The following is a 23,839-nucleotide window of genomic DNA, read 5'->3' on the forward strand; positions in this document are numbered from 1 at the left end:
AGCTGTTCTTCCTCTCCTGTCAAAGGTAGGAGACTGTCCTCCGTGTGGACAGTCTAAAGACTGAGTGCCTATTGTGGCCATGGAACTTATCACTCTGAATTGTCACCAGAGTCACCGCCAGCATAGTGAAGTGACTAAGGGCATGGGCCTTAGAACTGGCCAGTCTAGGTTACATGTTGGCTTTGCCACTTGATAACCAGATAACCTTAAAGAAATTACTTAAATTTCCTATGCTTCGGTATCCTCCCCTGTAAAATGCAGTTAATAATAAAGGTATCTACTGGAAAGGGCTGTCTCTAGAATTACACACGACAAAGCAGGAGCAGAAGGCCTGGCATAAAGTAAGCCCTCAAAAATCTTCCTTCAGTCTAAGTGCCCCCTACCTCCCATTTCCATGTCTGCTGGTTTCTAACAGTGAGTATCTTAGCTCAATGGGTATTGCTTTTAAAGGGAGCCCAATCGTGCCATGGTGGGCTTCCTATCATCTTTCATCTTAAGCTTTTATAATGACATGGTGCCTATGAGGAGACAGGGAAAGGGGGCTGAGGACCAGGCAGTCAGGTGCCATTAAAGTCTTGAGACATGGGTCCATTCCCTGCTTGCCAGGTGATAAGAATGATGCCCTAAAATCTCTTATTGACCCTAAGGTCTCCAAACACAGGCTGGAATCAAGGCTCATGATGTGCGAGATGAAACGAATAGGCAGAAATAGAAAAATGAAAATTTACTTCCAAAAAGTCAATAAATGAGTAAGACAGATGTGTTTTTGTTTGTTTGTTTGTTTTGAGACAGAATCTCACTCTTTTGCCCAGGCTGGAGTGCAGTGGCGCTATCTTGGCTCACTGCAAGCTCCACCTCCCGGGTTCACGCCATTTTCCTGCCTCAGCCTCCCGAGTAGCTGGGACTACAGGCGCCCGCCACCGCACCCGGCTAATTTTTTGTATTTTTTTAGTAGAGATGGGGTTTCACTGTGTTAGCCAGGATAGTCTCGATCTCCTGACCTCGTGATCCGCCTGCCTCGGCCTCCCAAAGTGCTGGGATTACAGGCATGAGCCACCGCGCCTGGCCGACAGATGTGTTTTAAATGCAAACTTAATGCAGGCTGTTTGTTGTGCACTTGTGAGGAATGTGAATGCACTCAGGTCATCCAACTAAAAGACTAGTGTCCAGAGCACAGAGACGGCCAGGCGCGATGGCTCACACCTATAATCCCAGCACTTTGGGAGGCCAAGGCAGGTGGATCACTGGAGGTCAGGAGTTCAAGACCAGCCTGGCCAACATGGCAAAACCCTGTCTACTAAAAATACAAAAAGTAGCTGGGCGTGGTGGCACATGCCTGTAGCCCCAGCTACTTGGGAGACTGTGGCAGGAGAACTCCTGGAGAATCGCTTGAACCCAGGAGGTTGAGGTTGCAGTGAGCTGAGATCACACCACTGCACTGCAGCCTGAGCAACAGACTGAGACTCCGTCTCAAACAAAACAAAACAAAACAAAAACACAGCACAGAAGTGACTGTCCAGGACGGCACCGGTCAGACCACATTTAACACATTATAGTCAAGTCAGGGCACCACAGTTTATCTATTTATTTTATTTTTTGGAGATGGTATCACTCTGTTGCCCAGGCTGGAGTGCAATGGCACGATCTTGGCTCACTGCAGTCTTGACCTCCCAGGCTCAAGTGATCTTTCCACCCCAGCCTCCCGAGTAGCTGGGACTATAGGCATATGCCACTATACCTGGCTAATTTTATTTATTTTTTTGTTGAGATGGGGTCTCACTATGTTGCACAGGCTGGTCTCAAACCCGTGGCCTCAAGCTATCCTCCCATCTCAGCCTCCCAAAGTAGCTGGGATTACAGATATGAACTACCACGCCTGGCCAGGGCACCACACTTTAGAAGGGGCACCAAAAAACAGTGACTCCAAAGGAAGGGGATAACAAATAGCAACATGGGAAATTGAACAGAGACAGGTGGAGGTACCATGAACATTTAGCTTAATAAACAGAACACTCAGAGAAGACCAGCATAGGTGACTTCAAATATCTAAGGAACTGCCAGGTGCCGTCTGAGGCTTCTCTGGGTAGCTCTTGAGGGGTTAACCTGGGCAAGTAGAGGAGGGTTACAAAGTAGGAGATCTTGCTCTTAGGTTAGAGTTAAGTCAAACCTTAGAAATTCAGGCAAGCCTGGCTCCTTTCTCACGGAAACTGCCCTGCACACAGCACCTGCTGAGGGATCAGAAAGGGACCTCTGATGCAGAGAGCTCGGAGCCTAGCTGGGACAGGGCTACAGTGTGTTCTGGCGGGCAAAGAGGAGCTGATACAATCAAATTGCCTCTCTTGGGAATCTGTTCAAAGAAATCCAAAAAAATACGGCAGTGAGCAGTGGGAGCTGAAGATGAAAGGATGCCACAAGCTAGAGGAAACACACTCTGAGTGGTTCAAGCCGAGCGAAGTTATGAGGAAGCAGAAACGGAATAAACAGCTGCTATCAGTGAGAGAAAAACCACAGAGCAGAAAAAAAAATGCATAATGGAACAAAGAAAAAGAGATGTCGTGGGAGGAAGACACAGAGAGACTGAACCCATGAGACAGACGGAAAGAAAAGTCAGTCCTGCCAGCCGCCCTGATTTCTATAACTGCACTCGCACCCAGTCCAAGTGCACTCTCATAAACAAACTCCCCTTTTTTTTCTCAAGCTAAGTTTGTGAACCTCTAGTCTTTGTAACCAATAAAGCTTAATAAGAGGATGCCTCCTCTGGGTGGAAGCTGGACCATGGACCTCTGCAGGCCTCGCCCTTTAGCTGCTCTGTGACTGATGACATTATTCATAGTCCTTCCATGCTTTGTTTCTTTAAAACACTTCCATAAGTTTAGGCTGTTATCGTCATAAGCTCCCCTACAATGCAGATAAGGTGGGCAATAATGAGTCTGGGTAAGGAGAGAGGTGGTGCAGTACAGAGAGGTGAATACTCCATTTACAGGGAGGAAACCAAGGTTCAGAGAGGTTAAATGCCTAGGCCAAGGTCATTCTGCAAGGAAGATAGTCAGGATCTCCAAACTGACAGTTAAGTGTTTTTTCTTATTTATTTGTTTAATTAATTATTTATTTAGAGACAGGGTCTTGCTCTGTTGCTCAGACTGGAGTTCAGTGGTGCGATCACGGCTCACTGCAGCCTAGACCTCCTAGGCTTAACTGATCCTCCCACCGTAGCCTCTCGGGTAGCTGGGACTATAGGTGTGTGCCACTACACCCAGCTATTTTTTTTTTTTTGGTAAAGATAGAGTCTCACTATGTTGCTCAGACTGGTCTTGAACTCCTGGCCCCAGGTCATCCTCCGACCTCAACCCCCCAAAGTGCTAGGATTATAGGCATGAGCCACTGCACCTGGCCTTGTTTTTTCTGTAATTCTATGTAAGTCTCTCCTTCACTCAGGTTTTCCATTTGCCATTAATCTCCTTCCCAGATCCCAGACATGTCAGAGATTTCACTCTGCTGCAAGGACATCTAAGGGACCCCACAGCTGCCCCAAGAGCCCCAGTTTTCTCCTTACCGAGGTGCTTCTGCAGGAAGGCCAACATGGCCCGTACCATAACCTCCTGCCCTTCATAGGGGTCCAGGCTCCCACGGGTTTCACTGGAGAAGAATTTACCAATCAAGTTGCCAGTCACAAAAGCAAAGTCAGTTTGACTCCGATGAACAGAACCACTAGGGGAAAAGAAAAACAACTGGCAGGGGTCTGGCGGCTAGGGCATACAGATGTGTGTTAGGTACCTACTATGTACAAGGTGCTTTTCATGCATTATCACACTTTATTTTCACAGCAACCTTGTAAGGGAAGTATTTTCCCGCTTGACAGAATCCAAGGAGAGAAATGATCTGCTTAGGGTCAGGTCATACAAGTCGTTGGGGATGGAGTTAGGATTTGAAGCCAGATGTGCTTGGCTTCAAAGGTAGCTTGACCCCTAGACTACAATGCCTGGCAGTGCAAGGAAAAGGTTGAGTTAGCGGGAGTGGGGACAGGAGCAAGGAGGTGGGATCTGTGGCACATGGTATTTCTATGTTACTACAATCTATTAGCTGTGGCTTTTGCCTGGTGAATTTCAAACATTCACAAAACAAATTAAGTTATTCTTCAGAACTGTACCACAGAGTGAAGAGGGAAAAGGAATTACTTGCCTTTATTTAAACAATCAGAAAAGTAAGAGTGAGTGCTTTGTAAAAGGGGGTTTCTGAGTTGGAACTTAAGTCCTTTGGCACGAAATATATTTAATTTGCGGGTGAAATCCTCACTAGGTTAATTTTGGGCTAAATTATTCATAACTGAATTTACTAGTCAATTCAGTGACAGAAAGAGAATCTAAATGCTAAAGTATTTGTCTGATATCACAGAAAAACTGACTTTAAAAAATGCATTAGTTAAGGCACACAAAAAGGTGTATAGAATAATATATGGGATACTTGAGTATCCAGCACTCAGTTGAATAAATGATACATTGCCAGGCGTTAAGTCCCCTGAGTGTACCCCTTCCCAACTGGCCTCACCTCCTTTCCCTCCTGGTTACAATTATCCTGCATCTGACCTGGGGAAGCATTCAGGCAGTGTCTACTGCCATGAAACCTAACTGAAGGAGGAGGGGTGGCCCTAGGAAAGAAGGCCAGGACCAAGATGAGCTAGGGAAGAAGCCACTGGCCATGCTGCCGGCCCCAGTGCTCAAGGGCTCTGGATTTGGCATTTCAACTACCCAGTGACTCCAAAGGTCCACGGTATGCAGTCACTCGTCATTCTGCTGAAAATAGGAACCAGATGGATCCTTGAATCCTGTGTGCCACTGGGCTCGACTGCAGGGCAGGAGCAGTCCATGAGATCTCAGCCCGACATCTGTGGCTCAATATCACCTCCCACATGTGGAACATTTCTTAAAGTCACTAAAAATGTTTTTTTCCCTGTGAAAAATGGCTCCCAAAAGAAAACCAACTGATAGTGCTGATGATGGAAGTGAAGAAAATGTGGCTTCTCTTGACCAGAAAATAGATGGTTTATGGAAGACAACATATGTTAACAGTGATCTGTGATTCTGGTATTCATGAAGGTCTCTAGAAATGTGTCTGGTGAATATCAAAGGTCTACCATATTCACACTCTTCCAAAGACCCAATAAAATTCCCAAATGAGGCTAGCAATCTCTGAAACTCACCCAAACCCACACCACTTCCTTTCCAACACACAATCCCATAATGCCCTTTTTCAGAAAGCACTAGGTAAATCCTGTCATAAAGTCAGATAAACTATGGAATAAATCACTGTAGATGGAGCTCAGTGGAGAAGAAGGACAGATAGAAAATTCTAAAAGAATTTAGACTTTGCAATTCAGGGAGTATTCAGGTATCCTACTAATGGGTAGAAAGTTCTGGGTAATCCAGAAGTTAAGGGCGCCACAGCATGTGGCAAATGGAGAGGGCACTGGGATCACGACCTTGTGGTTTACTCACAGAACGGTTATGATCCTAGACTGTTCATGCTGGGCACATATCTTCTTCATCAAATTGACACTCTCCATTGTCTGGAATTTCTCAGTATTGATAAAGAACACAGGTCCTCGGGCCTTGGGGTAAAAGTCACGTTCCAGAGGAAACGTCCAAGCATCCAGAGCCACCGCACACCTGGAATAGGACCAGACATTTGGAATTGCCATGCAGAATCCCAGGCAAGAATAGTTAGAGTGGTGGAGGGAAGGGCAGAGTTCCTCCCTCTGGTGGGGTAAAGGCTCAGAAAGCCAGGAAGGGGGTACCAGGGCCCACAGCCTTCAGTCAGGATCTTAGATAGGGATCACTTTTACTTTACACCAAAGATCCTTCTAGATATCAAACTCCGTGAGAACAAGGATCAGATCTCCCTCTTCTCCTGGATCTACTCTCTCAGGTGACTGACCTGAGTTCCACAGAATGGCGCTTCATTCATTTAATTATTCATTCATTCAGCATTCATTGAGTGTCTACTATGTGCTTCGGATATAGACATAAATGAGTGTTCTTGCTCTCAAGGAGCTCCCAGTCTAGCAGGGAAGACAGAACAGACAAGGTGGCAAAACAATATAACTTAGTGCCCCAATTGCACAAGGTTCTATGTGAGGTCAGGAAAAGCCTCCGTGTTGCCAACAGCAAAACTGTGTCACCAAGGGCAATATTATGGCCTTAAGATTTAGCCATTTCCCTCCTCAGACCCCTGAAATGCTCCTCTATTCTTCTCCATCTCAATAAAGGACAATCATCTTCCACTCAAATAATAGATACACAAATGAAAAACCTTGGGCTGGGCATGGTGGCTCATCCCTGTAATCCCGGCACTTTGGGAGGCTGAGGCAGGAGATCACTTGAGCCCAGGAGTTCAAGACCAGCCTGGGCAACATAGCAAGACATCATCTCTTTAAAAAAAATTAAAAAATTAGCAGGGCATGGCAGCATGTACCTGTAGTCCCAGCTATTTGAGAGGTTGAGGCAGGAGAATCACTTGAGCCCAGGAGGTTGAGGCTGCAGTGAGCTGATTGCCCCACTGCACTTCAGCATAGGGCAACAGAGCAAGACCCTGTCTCAAAAGGAAAAAGTAAAAAGAAAAACCTGGATTTCCTCTCTTTACTTCACCTCCCACATGACCGAATCCTGAAAACTCTAAAACATACCCTGACTCCAATCACTTCTCTCCATCCCACTATCTCAATCCTGATGTAAATTTATCATCTCTCACATTGACTCTGAAACAGCATCTCTCTAATGAGCCTCTAGGCTTTCAGTCTTGTCCTGCTACAATCATTCTTCACATAGTAGCCAGAAGGATCTTTTAAAATGTAAGACCAGTATTTCTCTGTTGAAAATCTTCAACAGTTTCCCATCATACTTAGAATAAAATCTACACCTCCTTACCCTGGCCAAATGACCCTGTGATCTGGCCCCTGCTTCTCTCTCTGATCACAGCTTAAATTGCCTCCCCCTCACTCACTACGCTCCTCCCACCCTAACACAGCAAGCTTCTTTCCATCACAGGGCCTTTGCATTAGCTATTCCTGCTGGCTGGAAAGATCTTCCTCTAGATCTTCACACGGCTGGCTTCTTTGCCTTTCCAGTCTTGGTTTCACTTTCTCAGAGACATATCAGCCTGTTTTCTTTTTTCTGTTTTTTTGAGACAGGGTCTTGCTCTATTGCCCAGGCTGAAGTGGTGCAGTCAGAGCTCACTGTAACCTCGAACTCCTGGGCTCAAGTGATCCTCCTGCCTCAGCCTTCAAAGTAGCTGGGACTACAGGCATGCACTATCACACGTGGCTAAGTTTTGTTTTTTTTTTTCAATTTTTTGTAGAGATGGGGTCTTGTGATGTTTCCTAGGCTGTTCTCAAACTCCTGGCTTCAAGCAATCCTCCTGCCTCAGCCTCCCAAAGAGCTGGGGTTACAGGAGTAAGCCAACATGCTCAGCCTTATTTTTCTTCATTGCACTTGGTCATGGGGATTTAATTATCTGTTGGCTTTTTCACTAGTCTGTCTCCTCCCGCAATAATATAATCCCATGAAATCAGAGATCTTGTTTTCTTGTTTAACCACTGAATCCTCAGTCCCTAAACAGTGCCAGGAATATAGTACTTGTGTAACAAATACTTGCTAAATGAATAAATGGTGTATGGAGCTAAGCACAGCAACACTACTAGGAAACTCACCGAAATTGGATCTCCTTGGCCAAAGCCAGAATAGCTGTGGCCCCTCCAAATGAATGTCCCATCACAGCCACACGGCTCATGTCAATGTTGCCCTGAGGAAAGTGGAGAACTTAGCCAAGTCAGAAACTCAGGACTGCTTCTTTAGGAATTCATCAGGAGCAAGAGGAAGAAATAGTGAGGCAATGAGGCCAAAGGCACAATACAGCAAGTGAGTCCACCAACACCACACTGTCAAGAATCTCTTGCCTATGGAAGGGGCAACAGTCAAGCAATCCTTAGACTGAATAGCCTTGTGTAGGCAGGAATTGTGAGAATCACACTTTTCATGTTTACTTTTGTAATCTCACCACCTAACAATAGTGGACCAGGATAGACATTCAAATATCTATGAATAGGCCGGGTGTGGTGGCTCACGCCTATAATCCCAACACTCTGGGAGGCCAAGGTGGGTGGACTGCTTGAGCTTAGGAGTTTGAGACCAGCCAGGGCTCAAACATGGCAAAACCTTGTCTTTACAAAAAAGTACAAAACTTAGCTGGGCTTGGTGGTGTGCATGTATGGTCCCAGCTACTCAGGAGGCTGAGGTGGGAGGATCGCTTGAGCTCAGGAGGTTGAGGCTGCAGTGAGCCATGATTGCACCACTGCATTCCAGCCTGGGTGACAGAGTGAGACCCTGTCTCAAAAAAAAAAAAAAAAAAAAAAAAAAATCTATGAAGAAATGAATGGCTCGAAATGGTCAGATTCCACACTGACCCATCGGTTTATGAGCATGTTAAGAATAAGAGCCATCTCCATCCTCTAGAATCTCTGCCTTATAAACTGGTCCAACGGTCCATGAGACATGGACTGAGCTGAGGGTGAAACGGGGATGCTCCTGCTGCCCATCCATTGTACTCTGGAGCAAAGACTGCCAGTGCAGGTTCTACTTCCTCTTTGGATATATGTCGTGATTTTTATCCAAAGCCAAGGGGAAGAGAGAGTCTGTGCACTCTAACACGCTCCACATGTATCTATTTCTAGTCGTCCCCAGAAGCCTTCAGGGTATGGTTATATAAAAAGCCACTGCAGCTGTTTGCTAAGGGGCTTTAGAGGCCTCTCCAGGCTCTACGGCCCAGCCTCTGCTCTGAACTTTTGCTCTGCTCTCCCCAGTGTCTATTCCAAGGTTTTGTACCTACATCCTCCCCCTTCACTCAGTACCCTCAGATCAGCATCTTGGTTGGACGGCCTCTTCAGCATTTAAAAAAAACCAGGTTAATATATTCATATACCTCTAAAGTCAGAGGTATACAAAGAAGTCTCCTACCTACCCCATCTTTTTCTACATGGTTGCCTGCCACCTACCTCCAAATAGGTAACAGTTTTTTATGTGTCCCTGAGGAGATTGCTTATATTCATAAGTCAACATGAATATATACACTTTCCCTCTTTTCATACAGCTGGGGCTGTATCTTTTTGTACATAACAACATTAGTACATAAAGTGTTTCCACATCCTTTTTCACAGCGACTTGGCCATGGTACGGACAGCCAGCCGATCACCAAATCTTTTCCTCTTCTTCCTGGTCTCACAGCTAAACTATTTCCCAGCAGTTAGATAAGGACTTGTGATTGTTCTAGCCAACAGAATGTGAGCAAAAGTGATATCTCTGCTTCCAGACCTGGTCCATAAATTGTCTCATACAAACCTCTATGCTCTTTCCCATTCTGTTGGCTTAATGCAAACAACAAATTTGGGATTCACAAATTTTGTGAGAGGGTAGAGCCATAAGAGATTATAAAAGGAGCAGGGATCCCTGAGTTGCCTCTTACACAGGAGCACCCATATTGAACTTTATGTAGGAGAGAAATACATTTCTACTGTGTTAAGCCACTGAAATGTGGGGTTTACACACTCTAGCAATAAGCATTAACCAAGCAAATACATCCACTGTCCCATAATTAAACCAGTTCCCTCACTGGTGAATGTTTAGGTTACTATCAAACTTTTGCCATAACAAACAACACTAGAATGAATAACATTGTCCATCTATCATGCTGCATGTGTGCGGGTATTTATTTGTAGGATAAATTCCCCAAACTGGAAATTACTGGGTCAAAGAAACATATGCACTTGTACTGTTGATGATATCAATTGCCAAATGCCCTCCATGGGACGAATTGTATTCTCACCAGCAATGTAGGAGAATATCTGCTTCCCCACAACTTTGTTAAGAGAGTGAGTAATCAATTTCTGGATCTTACTCAATTTGATAGACGAAAATGTACTTAGCTTTTTTTATATGCTGTATTTCCCCTAAAAGGCTGCCTCTTAAGTAATCTAACTGGACTGTAGCCTGCCATTTCCCAATGCCTTTTTTTTTTTTTTTTTTTGAGATAGTCTTGCTTTGTCACCGAGGCTGGAGTGCAGTGGCACAATCGTGGCTCACTGCAACCTCCACCTCCTACGCTCAAGGTCAAGCAATTCTCGTGCTTCAGTTTCCCGAATACCTGGAACTATAGGCACACGTCACCACGCCCAGCTAAATTTTGCATTTTTAGTAGAGACGGGGTTTTGCCATGTTGGCCAGGATGGTCTCAATCTCTTGACCTTGTGATCGGCCCACCTCGGCCTCCCAAAATGCTGGGGTTACAGGCGTGAGCCACCACGCTGGGCTGTATTTATACATATATATGTATATATATTTATATATACATATTTATATATACATACACATACGCACATACACACACCATTCTTATTCATACAATACAATATGATATGGCTATTAAAAATCATGCGGTTGGGTGCAGTGGTTCACATCTGTAATCCCAACACTTTGTGAGGCCAAGGCAGGTGGATTGCCTGCGCCCAGGAGTTTGAGATCAGCCTGGGAAACATGGTGAAACCCCATGTCTACAAAATACAAAAAATTAGCTGGGCATGGTGGCGCACATCTGGAGTCCCAGCTACTTGGGAGGCTGAGGTAGCTACAGTGAGTGGTGATCACACCACTGTACCTCAGCCTGGGTGACAGAGTGAGGCCCTGTCTCAAAAAAATGAATAAATAAAAATAAATAATAAAAGTCAAGCTATACGGAGGATTGCTTAAGCCTAAGAGTTTGAGTCCAGCCTGGGCAGATAGCAAGACCCTGTCTCTAAAAAAGTTTTTTTTAAATCACGCCATAGGAAAATATTAATTGACATAAGAAGATACTCATACTGTCTTGCTAAATGAAAATAAGGCCACAAAACAGCTTGTATTAAATGATAACATAATTGTGTAAAAAAATACATATATTAATACATGTAAAAATAACTGGAAGGACAAATATCAAAATATCGAAAAAGGTTTTTCATTTTTCTTCATGCTTTCGTGAAATTTCTTGGTTCTTTGAATAGAGCCTGAATGACTTTTGAAATTATGGAGAAAAAAAGATTGGATGGGGGTGGGGCATGAAGAATGTATCTTCATAAGCACCAAATTCCATGACCACGATGGTATTATACCCTCCCGGGAGGGTTCTTGGGATCCCCTCAAAGGAAAGACTGAGCCTGCAGTGGACACAGGTTGTTTGCTGCTCAGTAGCCTCAATCTTCTCCCCGCCATCCATCTGGCCCTGTGGGTGGTCAATCACCTGACCCAGAAATGGGAATGTAACCTAGGCAGGCCAATCGGAATACCCTCTCCCTCTGACACAGGGACTGGCCCAGAGGGACATGAGACCCACGTAGGGTCACAGCTTTCCCAGATTAGTGGAAGCTAAGACAGTCTCTTTTCTTTGTAAACCTGGAGCTGGCCGGGCGTGGTGGTTCACGCTTGTAATCCCAGCACTTAGGGAGGCCAAGGCGGGCAGATCACCTGAGATCAGGAGTTCGAGACCAGCCTGGCCAACATGGTGAAACCCCGTCTCTAGTAAAAATACAAAAATTAGCCAGGCATAGTGGCAGGTACCTGTAATCCCAGCGACTCAGGAGGCTGAGGCAGGAGAATCGCTTGAACCTGGGAGGTGGAGGTTGCAGTGAGCCAAGATTGTGCCATCGCACTCCAGCCTGGGGACAAGAGCGAGACTTTGTCTCAAAAAAAAAAAAAAAGGCAAAAAAACTGGAGCTGTAAGTTGGTGTGCAGGCTTGAACTGCTAGCGACCACCTTTCTTGCCTGAAGGAGAGAGTCTGGTGAGAAAACCACATATATACAGAGAAACCAAACCAGGAAAGGGGAGAGAAGAGTGCCAGGGCTTTGAAGAGAATGTCTGAGACCGTGGGTCTAACTACACTGGCCTAAAGTTGGCCTTTGGTCTTCTTGATAGTTATATGAGCCAATCAATTCTCTTTTGGTTTATACCAGTTAGTTAGGTTTCTGTTACTTGTAACCGAGAAAGCCCTGAATACTGGGCTCTAGGTCATACCAATTGCTTCCATACCTTCAAAGTCATCAGATCCAAGCCACCAGGCAAGATGTTGAAGACAGTCTGCCCAGCAGTGACCTCTTGCAGGATCTTCAACACCCGTAAACACTCGCTTACCCGCTGATGCACCTGCAACAGAGACAGTCCCAGTGGGACTGGAACACTCCACAACTGTCTAGCGAGAATCTCCCTCACGTACAGAGCCAAGGAAGAATGCACAGATAGTCTACCCACCCATGCCTCAGCAAGCACCTTGGGCGCCACGTCCCGAGAAAGGCTCAGCTACCTTGCAGCTCACATAAGCACTGTCTAACAGCATAACAGATTCAGCCCTGTTGTTCTGACTCTAACTACCTAACCACAGGGCTGTCAGAAGGATCCAACGAGATGATGTACATGAAAGCATTTTAAAAACAAAAGGAATTAAGAGTGCTGTTATTAGCAAACCAGTACTGGATTTCACTGCCCATTTATATCAGATATCTATTGTTTTTGTCTCCCAAGCACTTACCCCCTTTCCTTCTCCTGTTAACCCTGCCTTTTGAGGATGGCCTTCCCACCCCCATTCTAACAATGTATTTCTGGTGGGAACTTCCCATCTTGTTACTTCTCCCCAGGCCTGGAATCCCTCTCTAGGATTTTTCAAACTGCAATTTGGCACGAGGGTAGGGGACTCGGGGAGCAACTCAAACACAGTCCTATTCTCATAGGTGACAAGGCTGAACACAGACAAGGTCAGAGCTGTCAAGAGCTGTAGTTCTGACTGGGTGCCGTGGCTCACACCTATCTCCCCAGCACTTTGGGAGGCCACAGTGGGAGGATCGCTTGAGCTCAGGAGTTTGAGACCAGCCTGGGCAACATAGCAAGACCCTGTCTCTACTAAAAAAAAAAATTGTGTGGTGGTGTGTGTCTGTAGTCCCAGCTACTCAGGAGGCTGAGGTAGGAGGGTCACTTGAGCCTAGGAGATTGAGGTTGCCATTGAGCCATGTTGGTGCCACTGCACTCTAGCCTGGGTGATAGAGTGAGACTCTGTCTCAAAAAAATAAAAAATAAAAAAAAAGTAGCTGGGCATAGTGGTGCATGCCTGTAGTCCCAGCTACTCAGGACGCTGAGGTAGGAAGACCTCTTGAGCCCAGAAGATTGAGACTGTAGTGAGCTGTGATCATGCCACCGCACTCCAATCTGGGTGACAGAGCAAGATCCTGTCTCAAAAAACAAACAAACAAAAAAAAACCTTATAGTTCTAACCTTGGAAAGTAGGCCAGTTTGACGATGAGACCCACCAACCGAGAGAGACAGAAATGAGGATGAAGAACAAATCTTGACGGCATTTAAGTCTGGTTCCAATTGTCCTGCTCTTCCTACAGTCTACTTATATGAGCCCATCATTCCCTTTTTTGCCTAAGTAAGCCTAAGTTGGATTTCTGTCACAGCAATTGCAAGAGTCCTGATTAATATCCTATGTATTTCCACTGATGTGGCAAACTCAGACCCACTACGACTGACATTTCAAGAGAGGGTTAACTAAAAGTCTTGCTATCAAATATAGTAGGGGGAGGACAGGCTCATTAACTCTCCCTCCCCAACTGGCACAAACTTACCTGCGGATTCCGAACATGAAATTCCTTCTCCCCTTCCTCAACTCGACGGAAAGGGATCCATTCCTCCTCCAGGAATTCATTGGTGGGCCGGTTCCCTTCTGGGGCCTGCTTGCAGAAATAGGTGGTTGCCGCTGACCGGTCCCTGAAATACACACATCATCAGAGAGAAACCAGAAAACATCCTTGAGTTTATTTTTCCCCTTTACCAAAGCCTCCCTTTCATCCAGGAGGCTCTAGATCACCCTTTGGCTAGTAGGGAAGGAGATCTGGGGCATGCATAGGAAGTGGAAAAAATACAGATTTTAGAGACAGATCTGGGTTTGAATTCCAACTCAGCTATGTCACTTTTGGGAAATTATTTAACATCTTTAAACCTTGGTTTTCTCTTCTTTAAAAGGGGTATAATGCTGGCTTGCATGGTTGTCAACAGGGTTAGAAATAGTACATTGACAGGGGACTAGCCTATATCCTGGCTCACTGCAGGCACCCAATCCATGGCAGCTCATCCCTCACCTGTGCTCTGGCACAGCAACCACAAAGCCACGTGAGGCCAGCTCCATGCAGAAGGCTGAATACAAAGTCCTGGAGATTCAAAAGGGAACAAGGAAAAGGGATCAAAAGAACAGCCCAGCCTTCACCCTCATTCCAACAATGCTCTGCTAGCAGCCATCTTGTGGAATTACCATATCAACCTTAACTGTCTACCTCTGGCTTCCTTTCACTTGAGAGAGAAATAAACATTACCATATTTAAGTCACTATTATTTGGGAGTTTTCTGTTAAATACAACTTGTCCAATTTCTAAGTGATACAGGGAGATCAGGTTCTTAAGTTCCTTTTCACCTTCTCCCACTTTTCTAGGGAAGGCAGTGAACTGGAATTCAGAGCCAGAGAGATTCTGATCCCTTCCCAGTTCAAACTGTGTCACCTTGGGCAAGTCTGCCTTCCAGAGCCTGTTTGCCCAGCTGAAAAATATGCATTCCTGCCTGTGTACCTCACGGGGATATGTGGGAATCAAATGAGACAGTGGCACACTGAGAATGGTTAGGTATTTAACTGCACATATTCCAACTTAGGATAGGAAACCATAGGTCCATGACCCATGGGAAGGATTTCAGAGCCTGAATTAACCACAGATGCAATGAGAGGAAACGATGTTCCTTATCCTCCTTTCCTTTTTCCTTGGAATTTCACTCTGATTAATGAGAGTATTTATAACTGACTCGCCCAGGTCTAATGAAGTGTGAAGTCTCAATACAGATTCTTAGACAAAAAGGACCACCTCCAAAGTGCTCACCTGCTCTCTCCATAAATACCTGTTGGCCTAGGAGGAAAAGGTTTCTTTGCTTCTTTTCCCTGCTAGACTATAATCTTCCTGAAGGTAGGAACTCTCTCGTCTTCACTACTGAATGCCCAGCCCTGGCACACAGCAGGTACTCAATTTATTGAACAAGAAAGCAGCATCAAAAATCACCTACTTGCCTTTCTAACTTCATCTCCATGTTTACTCTCCACTTCCTGCCATGGGCTACAGTTACAGGAGTCTATGTTCCTGCTACTCTAGCAGATGCGATTTCCTCGATTTGTTAATCTTGGTATGTCCCACCTTCCTCTCATGCCAAGGGGCTGGCACAGAGCAGGTGCTCCACAGATGTCTGCTGAATGAATGAGAACCTAGCAGAGCACAGCCCTTGTATTCATTCAATAAATACTTATGGGTAAACAACTACTTTCCAGGCACTGTCCTAGAAACCAGAGCAATAGAAGACAGATGTGGTCTCTGCCTTCAGAAGGCTTACAATCTGGTGAAAAAGACAGGCATTAAAGAATAATTACACAAGTAATTAATTCATTACAATTATGTCAAATGCTGAGAAGTATAGATTGTCTTATGAAAGCACATTCTGGAAAAACTGACCTAATATAATATAGGTGTCAAGATGGGTGTCCCTAGGACAATGACATCCAAACTAAGATCTTAAAGGTAATCTGGAATTAGCAGGAAAAGATGGAGAGGGGGAAGAAGAAAAGAGCAGAACAGTGAATAGTCCAGGCAAAAAGATCAGCCACAAAGCACAGCACAGATGAAGACAGCGAGGCAGGAAATAACCCAGTGCCTTTCAGTAAGTGAAAGAAGGCCATTTTGTCTGGAGAGCTACACTGGGGCAAACAGCAAGGAACAGGCCTGGAAACTTTGTCTTGGACCTGCATCAAGGTAAGACCATGAAAAGAACTGAATTAAGTTCAAAGAACTATTAATTTTTTTTTTTTATATACAGAGTTTTGCTCTTGTTGCCGAGGCTGGAGTGCAATGGCATGATCTTGGCTCACTGCAACCTCCACCTCCCAGGTTCAAGCAATTCTCCTACCTCAGCCTCCCAAGTAGCTGAGATTACAGGCATGCACCACCACACCTGGCTAATTTCTTGTATTTTTAGTAGAGACAGGGTTTCTCCATGTTGGTCAGGCTAGTCTTGAACTCCCAACCTCAGGTGATCCACCCACCTTGGCCTCCTAAAGTGCTGGGATTATAGGAGTGAGCCGCCGTGCCCGGCCAAAAATTTTTAAGTGGGAAAAAACATTCGTTTACTCACTCAACAAATATTTATTGAGTACCTATTATATGCTGGGCACTGCTTTGAGTGCTGGAATGACAAGATCATATTTCGTTATAAAATAGATCTCCCTGACAGGCGCGGTGGCTCATGCCTGTAATCCTAGCACTTTGGGAGGCTGAGGCAGGTGGATTGCCTGAGGTCCGGAGTTTAAGACCAGCCTGGCTAACATGGTGAAGCCCTGTCTCTACAAAAATTAGCTGGACATGGTGGTGGGTGCCTGTAATCCCAGCTACTCGGAGGCTGAGGCAGAAAAATCGCTTGAACCCGGAAGGCAGAGGTTGCAGTGAGCCGAGATCATGCCACCACACTCCAGCCTGGGCAACCGATTGAGACTCCGTCTCAGAAAAAAAAACGTCTCCATGGCTACAGTGTGGACAATGGTTTGGGGGCTGGGAGGCAAAAACAGATGCCTTTGAAATGTGCAACATTCTGGGACCTAAACTAGACATATATGTTGATGAACAGACAGAGAGAACATTCACAAGCTTAAATAAGAACACATGGGGCCGGGCACAGTGGCTCATGCCTGTAATCCCAGCACTTTGGGAGGCCGAGACTGCAGGCTCCACAAGTGCAGGGAGCAAGTCTGTCTTTTTTTTTTTTTTTTTTGAGACGGAGTCTCGCTCTGTCGCCCAGGCTGGAGTGCAGTGGCGCAGTCTCGGCTCACTGCAAGCTCCGCCTCCCGGGTTCACGCCATTCTCCTGCCTCAGCCTCTCCGAATAGCTGGGACTACAGGCGCCCGCCACCACGCCCGGCTAAGTTTTTTGTATTTTTAGTAGAGACGGGGTTTCACCGTGGTCTCGATCTCCTGACCTCGTGATCCACCCGCCTCGGCCTCCCAAAGTGCTGGGATTACAAGCGTGAGCCACCGCGCCCGGCCTAAGTCTGTCTTATTCACTACGACGCCAATGCCACACGCAGAGTGAACCCTCAGGTTAAATAAATGACTCTCGGTGGGGCACAATGGCTCATGCCTATAATCTCAGCACTTTTGGAAGGCTGGAACGGGAGGATGGCTTGAGCTCAGGAACTCGAGATCAGCATGGGCAACACAGTGAGATCTTGTCCCTGAAAAAAAAAAAAAAATTAAAAATAGCCAGGCATGGTGGTACATGCCAGCTACTTGGTGGCTGAGGCAGGAGCATTGCTTGAGCCCAAGAGGTTGAGGCTGCAGTGAGCTGTGATCACGCCACTGCACTCCAGCCTGGGCAACAGAATGAGACCCTGCCTGAAAAAAAATAAATAAATGATGCTCTGATCACAAAGCTCGTGCTCCTTCTAGCATTTCTGGGCTATCACACAGGAGGAAAGCTAAAAGTGTATACTTATATAAATGCCGGACCATGAGAAGTAAAGCATATGAAGGCTGCCGAAAGGCTCCACAAGGTGAAAAGGACTTGAAAAAGGCCTTCTGGAGAAGGTGAATCCAATGCTATGGGACGAAGCAGATGGGAGATAAGACAGCTAGCAGGTGGAAATGTCTTTTTTTTTGCCCTTTGAGAATAAGCTAAGACTCAGCAGCTGTCACCAGGCAAGGAGTATGGCAAGGTCTGGGGGAAAGAAGCTCTTACCTGAAGGCTCCTAGGCCATGGGAGAAGATGATCAAGGGGTATCCAGAGTCCTTTGTCTTAAAGGGACCATTCCAGCTAACAGGCAGGCGACAAGATCCTAGCAGAGACATGGGCTATAGAATACCTGGCTGCCCCAAAGCTGTTATCCCAAGGGCAGCCTGAGTATAGGTGTGGGTGGGGACATGTGTTTCTCCCCTCTGGAGAACCACCATCGGTCCCTGAGCAGCTCAAGGCAGTTAATCACCTATTTCTTCTCCCTTTCTTCCCTAGGAAGAGTGAACACAATAGAAAATGGGAAGCTAAGCCAGGCGCAGTGGCTCACGCCTGTATTCCCAGTACTTTGGGAGGCCAAGGTGGGCGGATCATGAGGTCAAGAGACCAGCCTGGCCAAGTGAAACCCCCTCTCTACTAAAAATACAAAAATTAGCTGGGCGTGGTGGCAGGCTCCTATAATCACAGCTACTCGGGAGGCTGAGGCAGGAGAATCACTTGAACCCGGGAGGCGGAGGTTGCAGTGAGCTGAGATTGTGCCATTGCACTCCAGCCTGGGCAATAAGAGCAAGACTCCGTCTCATCAAAAAAAAAAAAAAAAAAAAGAAAGAAAGAAAAGAAAAGAAAATGGGAAGCTAAGTCCAAAATGGCAGTACTGAATTCTGGGGTAAATTGCTGAGATGCCAAGGCACTGGGTGGAATTCCTACGTGTGGGACCTTTGGGGGAAGTAGATGACTCAGTGTTACCCTACTCAGAAGAGGGGTGGCTAGAGGGAAAACTGCAGGAGACTGTATGCTCCTTGATAGTTAAGAATCTTTCTTTGATACACACAATAGCTGGCACAGAGTAGGAATTAATACATGCTGAATAAATGAGCAATCGGTGCCATTTATGGAACACATTATATGTCCTAAGCACTGCATTAGAGGCTTTACGTACATCCCGTACTACAAACCCCCAAAGGCACGTATTTAGACAGGTTCAGTAACTTGCCCAAACCCCATGGCTAGTAAATTATAAAGTCTGGATTTGAATCCAGGAAAGTCTAACTCAGTCACCAAAGCTCTTTCATATGTAATTCTCTCCCAACTCTCCATACCACACTGGCTAATGGATGCCCCTTACAAAAGCCTGGACGCTGCAGGCTATAAGGTACTGCATCCACCTGGGGATCTCCCAGGAACATAACCAAACAACTGGGAAAGCATGCAGAGGTCAGGCCAGCTCTTACCCACAGCCAGGTTGAACAGCAAGCCCCCCCAGCGCTTATTAAACTGCAGGTACTCGGCCAGGCCAGTGCAGTACTCATAGCGGGGAATCCACAGGGGCTGCTCCATGGTCTCCTCTGCCTTTTGGCAGGGGTAGAAGAGTCGAAAGAAGCTCCCCTGTAGGAAAGAAGACAGCAGCTGTTCAGAGCAAGGAGCCCAGGCTAGATTTCCCAACAGCCACACTCAGCAGGCGTTTGGGGCACCAGCAAAACAGGACATCAAAACAGGGAAACAAGTTTCAATTATCATACCTGAATTTTACATTCAGAAATCTGGAAAGAAACAATTTGCTTTTTAGCATATATGTAAAGCTTACATTATTTCAAATAGCCATCTGTATTTTGAATTACATTGTGGGAGGGGGCACCAAAAATATTTGAGTGCTTGGGACAATAAAAGATTTAAATCTGGCCCTGAGCCTAGGCCTGGAGGAGCCCCAGGAGTTGGAGATTAGTTCTTGTGCTGAACAGGGTGGCCTTGGTAGCTCATCCAGGCCACTCTGCTAGGACAGCCCCTAGGAAGCAACAGCACACTCATTTTACATGGGAGTAGGTGAGGGGTTACTAGGAAGTGTGTGCCTCTCAAGGGAGACAGGAGGTCCAAGGGCTAGCAGAGAAAGACCTAGGAACTAAGCCAGGCACAGTGGCTCATGCCTGTAATCCCAGCACTTTGGGAAGCCGAGGTAGGAGAGTCGCTTGAGGCCAGGAGTTAGACATCAGCCTGGGCAACATAGCAAGACCTCGTCTCTACTATATATACATATATATAAGTTAATTAATTAAAAAGTCCTAGGACCTGATAGAGGACCAGTCCAGAAGTCAAAGCAGGAGGAGAAAACAGATCAAGGCAGGAGAGAGAAGAGGAAGCTGTCCCCCTACCCAGGTCAGGGAGTCCAAGGCCAAAGGCACACGCCCATGGCTCTTTCTCTCACATACTTGGATTATGATACAATTAGAACCCTTCCAAGATCAGGCATCTGCCCTCAAGAAAGGTGAGAGGATCTGCGAGCTGCCTCTAAAGCTAGAGTCCCCCCTTTCCTCTTAGGTGGAAAATGAACCCATTATCTCTGTCTATTGGGATGTTTCTAATGTTTGGAAAGAGGAAGAAAAAGCTCACGAAGACAGACCTGGGGGCTTGATAACCAATCCAGACCTGCTCTAATTCATTTTCCCCACCGTGGGAGTGCAGGATCAGACTTGTGATCAGTAAGTCATGGTGCCGGCAGAGGCAGTGCAAACAGAAGAAAGGGAGCTGGGGACACTTACCTGGAGATTCTGACCCTCCATCACATCCCCACAGCCTACGAGGTGAGGTCCTGTGACAGGTGGAAAACCCACAGACTGGTTGACCCCCATTTCATCCCCGGGTGAATCAAATGACTTGCCGGAGCTGAACTTGCTGGCTGGATGGGGGAACACAGAACAGCAGCCGCTTGCTGGTTTCCTCTTGGCTTCCTGTTGCTGAAATGTGTTATCTGTTATCCTGTCCACCCCTCCTTAGCACCTCATCCTCCCTGCCGTCACTCATTAAATCTTGCACCTACTACTTTGCTACATTGCCTTTGCCAAGGTTGGGGGTTGTTTTTTACTTTGGTAGGGTAAGGAGACGGCTGTGAAGGGGAAAGAGAGCCCTCCATAGTCCTCACAGCCCATTAACAAATGTTTATCCAGCAGCTACTATGTGCACGGCACAGCAGCAACTGCTGCAGAGACTGTCATGCAGACCTTGCTCTCCTGAGGCTAATAGTAACCACTAAGATCCATTATTTACGGTTAGCACTGTACAGACCTCTTTATAGACGTTATATACGTTGCATCATTTCATTGTCTCAACCACTCTCTGAGGTAGGTACTTTTTTTTTTTTGAGACAGAGTCTCGTTCTGTTGCCAGGCTGGAGTGCAGTGGCATGATCTTGCTCGCTGCAACCTCTGACTCCCTAGTTCAAGCGATTCTCCTGCCTCAGCCTCCTGAGTAGCTGGCATTACAGGTACGTGCCACCATGCCCAGCTAATTTTTTGTTTAATTTTTAGTAGAGTCGGGGTTTTGCCATGTTGGCCAGGATGGTCTCGATCTCCTGACCTCGTGATCTACCCACCTTGGCCTCTAAAAGTGCTGGGATTACAGGCGTGAGCCATCACGCCTGTTCTGAGGTAGGTACTATTAAGACCTTGTTTTGGCCAGGCGCGGTGGCTCACGCCTGTAATCCCAGCATTTTGGAGGCCAAGGCGGGCAGATCACCTGAGGTCAGGAGTTCAAGACCAGCCTGGCCAACATGGCGAAACCCCGTCTCTACTAAAAATACAAAAATTAGCTGGGTGCAGTGGCGGGCACCTATGGTCCCAGCTACTCAGGAAGCTGAGGCAGGAGAATCACTTGAACCTGGGAGGTGGAGGTTGCAGTGAGCCGAGCTTGCACCACTGCACTCCAGCCTGGGTGGCAGAGTGAGACCCTGTCTCAAAAAACAAACAAACAAAAGACCCTGTTTTACAGATGAGGAAGCTAAGGCATAAAGAGGTTGAATAACCTTCCCAAGTTACCCAGTGGCAAACCCATCTTAAGAACTTAGCCTAATCCGGAAGCTAAGTTCTTAACCATTACTGCTGATCCTGCTCGGGGGAGATTCAGTTATACAGATGCAAAGTCACTGAACTAAGCTTTTTCTTAAAACTGTTTGATTTTTTGAGAGACAGGGTCTTGCTATGTTATCCAGGCTGGTCTCAAACTCCTGGGCTCAAACAATCCTCCTGCCTAGGCCTCCCAAGAAGCTGGGATTACAGGTAAGAGCCACCACATCCAGCTTTAAACTACTGAATATGGGGTAGCACTTACGCTGGGCCTTTAAAGATGAGGAAGTTGAGAGGCAGGGGAGGAGGAAGAAAGCACTTATAGAAAAAAACCTAAAAGGAAAAAAAGCAGAGGTAGAGAAAAGTATGATGTGGACAGTAGATCAAAGAGAAGCTTTCAGCGTGACAGGCATGCACACTCCTGACTAGATAACATTCCTACGGCTCAGCTGCTTCCTAAACTGGGGCCAGTGCTCCCCTAACCCTCTTCAGTTTCATCATCTCCAACACCAACATCATTGTCACACTTACTCTGTGCCAGGAACTATGTTTAGTGCTTTTCACATATTATTTTATTTAATTCTTTCAACAGTCCTCTGAGATACGTATTATTATTACAGATGAGGAAACGGATGCTTGACAAAAGCAATTTACCCAGTAACATATGGTAAGCAGAGCCAGAGTTCGATCTTGGGCAGTGTGGTTGTAACATGAGAACATCAAACTTCCCAGTATCCCTTGCCTTGTGATTTGGGTGGGGCTGACCCCTCCTTAACCTCCAGAGCCGAGCCTTAATTAACCAGAGCCAGTCAGTCCTTCTTATTCTCTGGTCAGTATTTGGATGAAAAGTGGGCGTATGGCATTAGGTTGGTCCAATAGGAGTAAAGCCTGGGACTTTGGTATGATGGTTGAGGGGAGAAAAGTTATTTCCTGTTTTGAACTAGTGTGATGTATAGATGTCACCTGTCAAGTGGCCTTGAACCACAGCAGTCACTTCTGCCATCTTGAGGATGAAGATACCCATGGTGGATGGCAAAACCAAAAGAATCACAGAGAAATAGAGGCCCATTGGTGAAGACATTAAGAATCCACAGATTAGACCATATCTGAAACCTGACCCACTCCTAGACTTTCTAGTTACATGAGTCAGTAAGTTCCCTTGGTTAAACCAACTGAAGTTAGATTTCTTCTGGTTGCAACCAAAAGCATCTAAATGGATACACACTGAGTCTGGGGTCCACATGTTAATGATTAAATTATTCTGCTTCCTTTAAGATGCTCTGGGAGAGATTCGGGAGTTCCAGTCAAAGCATGTCTGGGTAAGAAGAGACCTAAGAGAGCATTTCTGTCAATCCTCCCCACAATCGGTTTCCCCTTCTCCGCGTACATACATGTGCTTTCCCAGGGAAGACACCAAGGTCCGGAGAGATTAAGTGAGCTGCTCAGAGTCACAAGCAGAACGATGATAACAACACAGTCTCCTGGTTGTCAGCTGCCACTTGTCCGGTCTCAACAATCCTAACATCATTCTATTTAACTTTGAAAGATAAGAAATTATTTTCTTTCTACTACAGATAGCGTCTTCATTTTGTTTCTTTTTAGCAAATTTAAAAAACAAACCCAATTCTTTTGAAAAAGAAGCTAAGCTCCTGATGTCAGTGGGTTGTTCAGCCAGAGTGAAGGGGGATGAGCTCTGCTTAGCCTCAGACCCTGACCTTTCCCCATCACTTGTTGTTGAGGTCTGCACATGGAAGACCTACTGCTGGGGCCACAAGACACATGTCACTCACATGACAATGAAGCAGCTGCAAGTTCAACTATCATAAAAGAGAGGCAGACAAAAGACCACAGGAGTTCTGAGAAGAAACAGTGTTCCTTTAGCTTGGAAGTAGAGAGCAGGGGAAGATGGGAAAGTCTCTTTCAAGCAGGAGAGAGCGAGCAAAGGCACGGTAAGAAGGAAGCTTGTGTGAGAAACAACACAAGGTGAGAAGAGAAAGTTGTGACCAGATTTGGGGAGGAGCAGTCCCTCGAGTGCTAAGCTAAAAAGTTGGAATCTACTCTGGAAATGAGGTCATGTCCATGAGAGATAGTCTGAAAGAACCACAGTGGAGGCCCAGCTCGTTTGGTGCCTAGCTTTTT

At 46.1% G+C, this 23,839-nt stretch overlaps 1 protein-coding gene across 1 annotated transcript in view; it reads right to left on the reverse strand.

Annotated features, from left to right (window-relative positions):
* The window catches only part of PAFAH2 (platelet activating factor acetylhydrolase 2), a 36,166-nt gene that overhangs the window by 8,309 nt on the left and 4,018 nt on the right, over positions 1-23,839 (reverse strand). Inside the window, exons 2-10 of the mRNA XM_003271637.3 lie at positions 20,402-20,538; positions 19,100-19,253; positions 17,877-17,973; positions 14,202-14,270; positions 13,689-13,830; positions 12,103-12,216; positions 7,703-7,794; positions 5,493-5,663; positions 3,554-3,708 (exon numbers count right to left, since the gene is read on the reverse strand). Coding sequence (XP_003271685.1) covers positions 3,554-3,708; positions 5,493-5,663; positions 7,703-7,794; positions 12,103-12,216; positions 13,689-13,830; positions 14,202-14,270; positions 17,877-17,973; positions 19,100-19,253; positions 20,402-20,491 — 1,084 coding nt within the window. The 5' untranslated portion in view covers positions 20,492-20,538. The remainder of the gene's footprint in view (positions 1-3,553; positions 3,709-5,492; positions 5,664-7,702; positions 7,795-12,102; positions 12,217-13,688; positions 13,831-14,201; positions 14,271-17,876; positions 17,974-19,099; positions 19,254-20,401; positions 20,539-23,839) is intronic.

This window comes from Nomascus leucogenys, chromosome 24 (genome assembly GCF_006542625.1).
Source record: "Nomascus leucogenys isolate Asia chromosome 24, Asia_NLE_v1, whole genome shotgun sequence".
Classification (NCBI taxonomy): Eukaryota; Metazoa; Chordata; class Mammalia; order Primates; family Hylobatidae; genus Nomascus; species Nomascus leucogenys.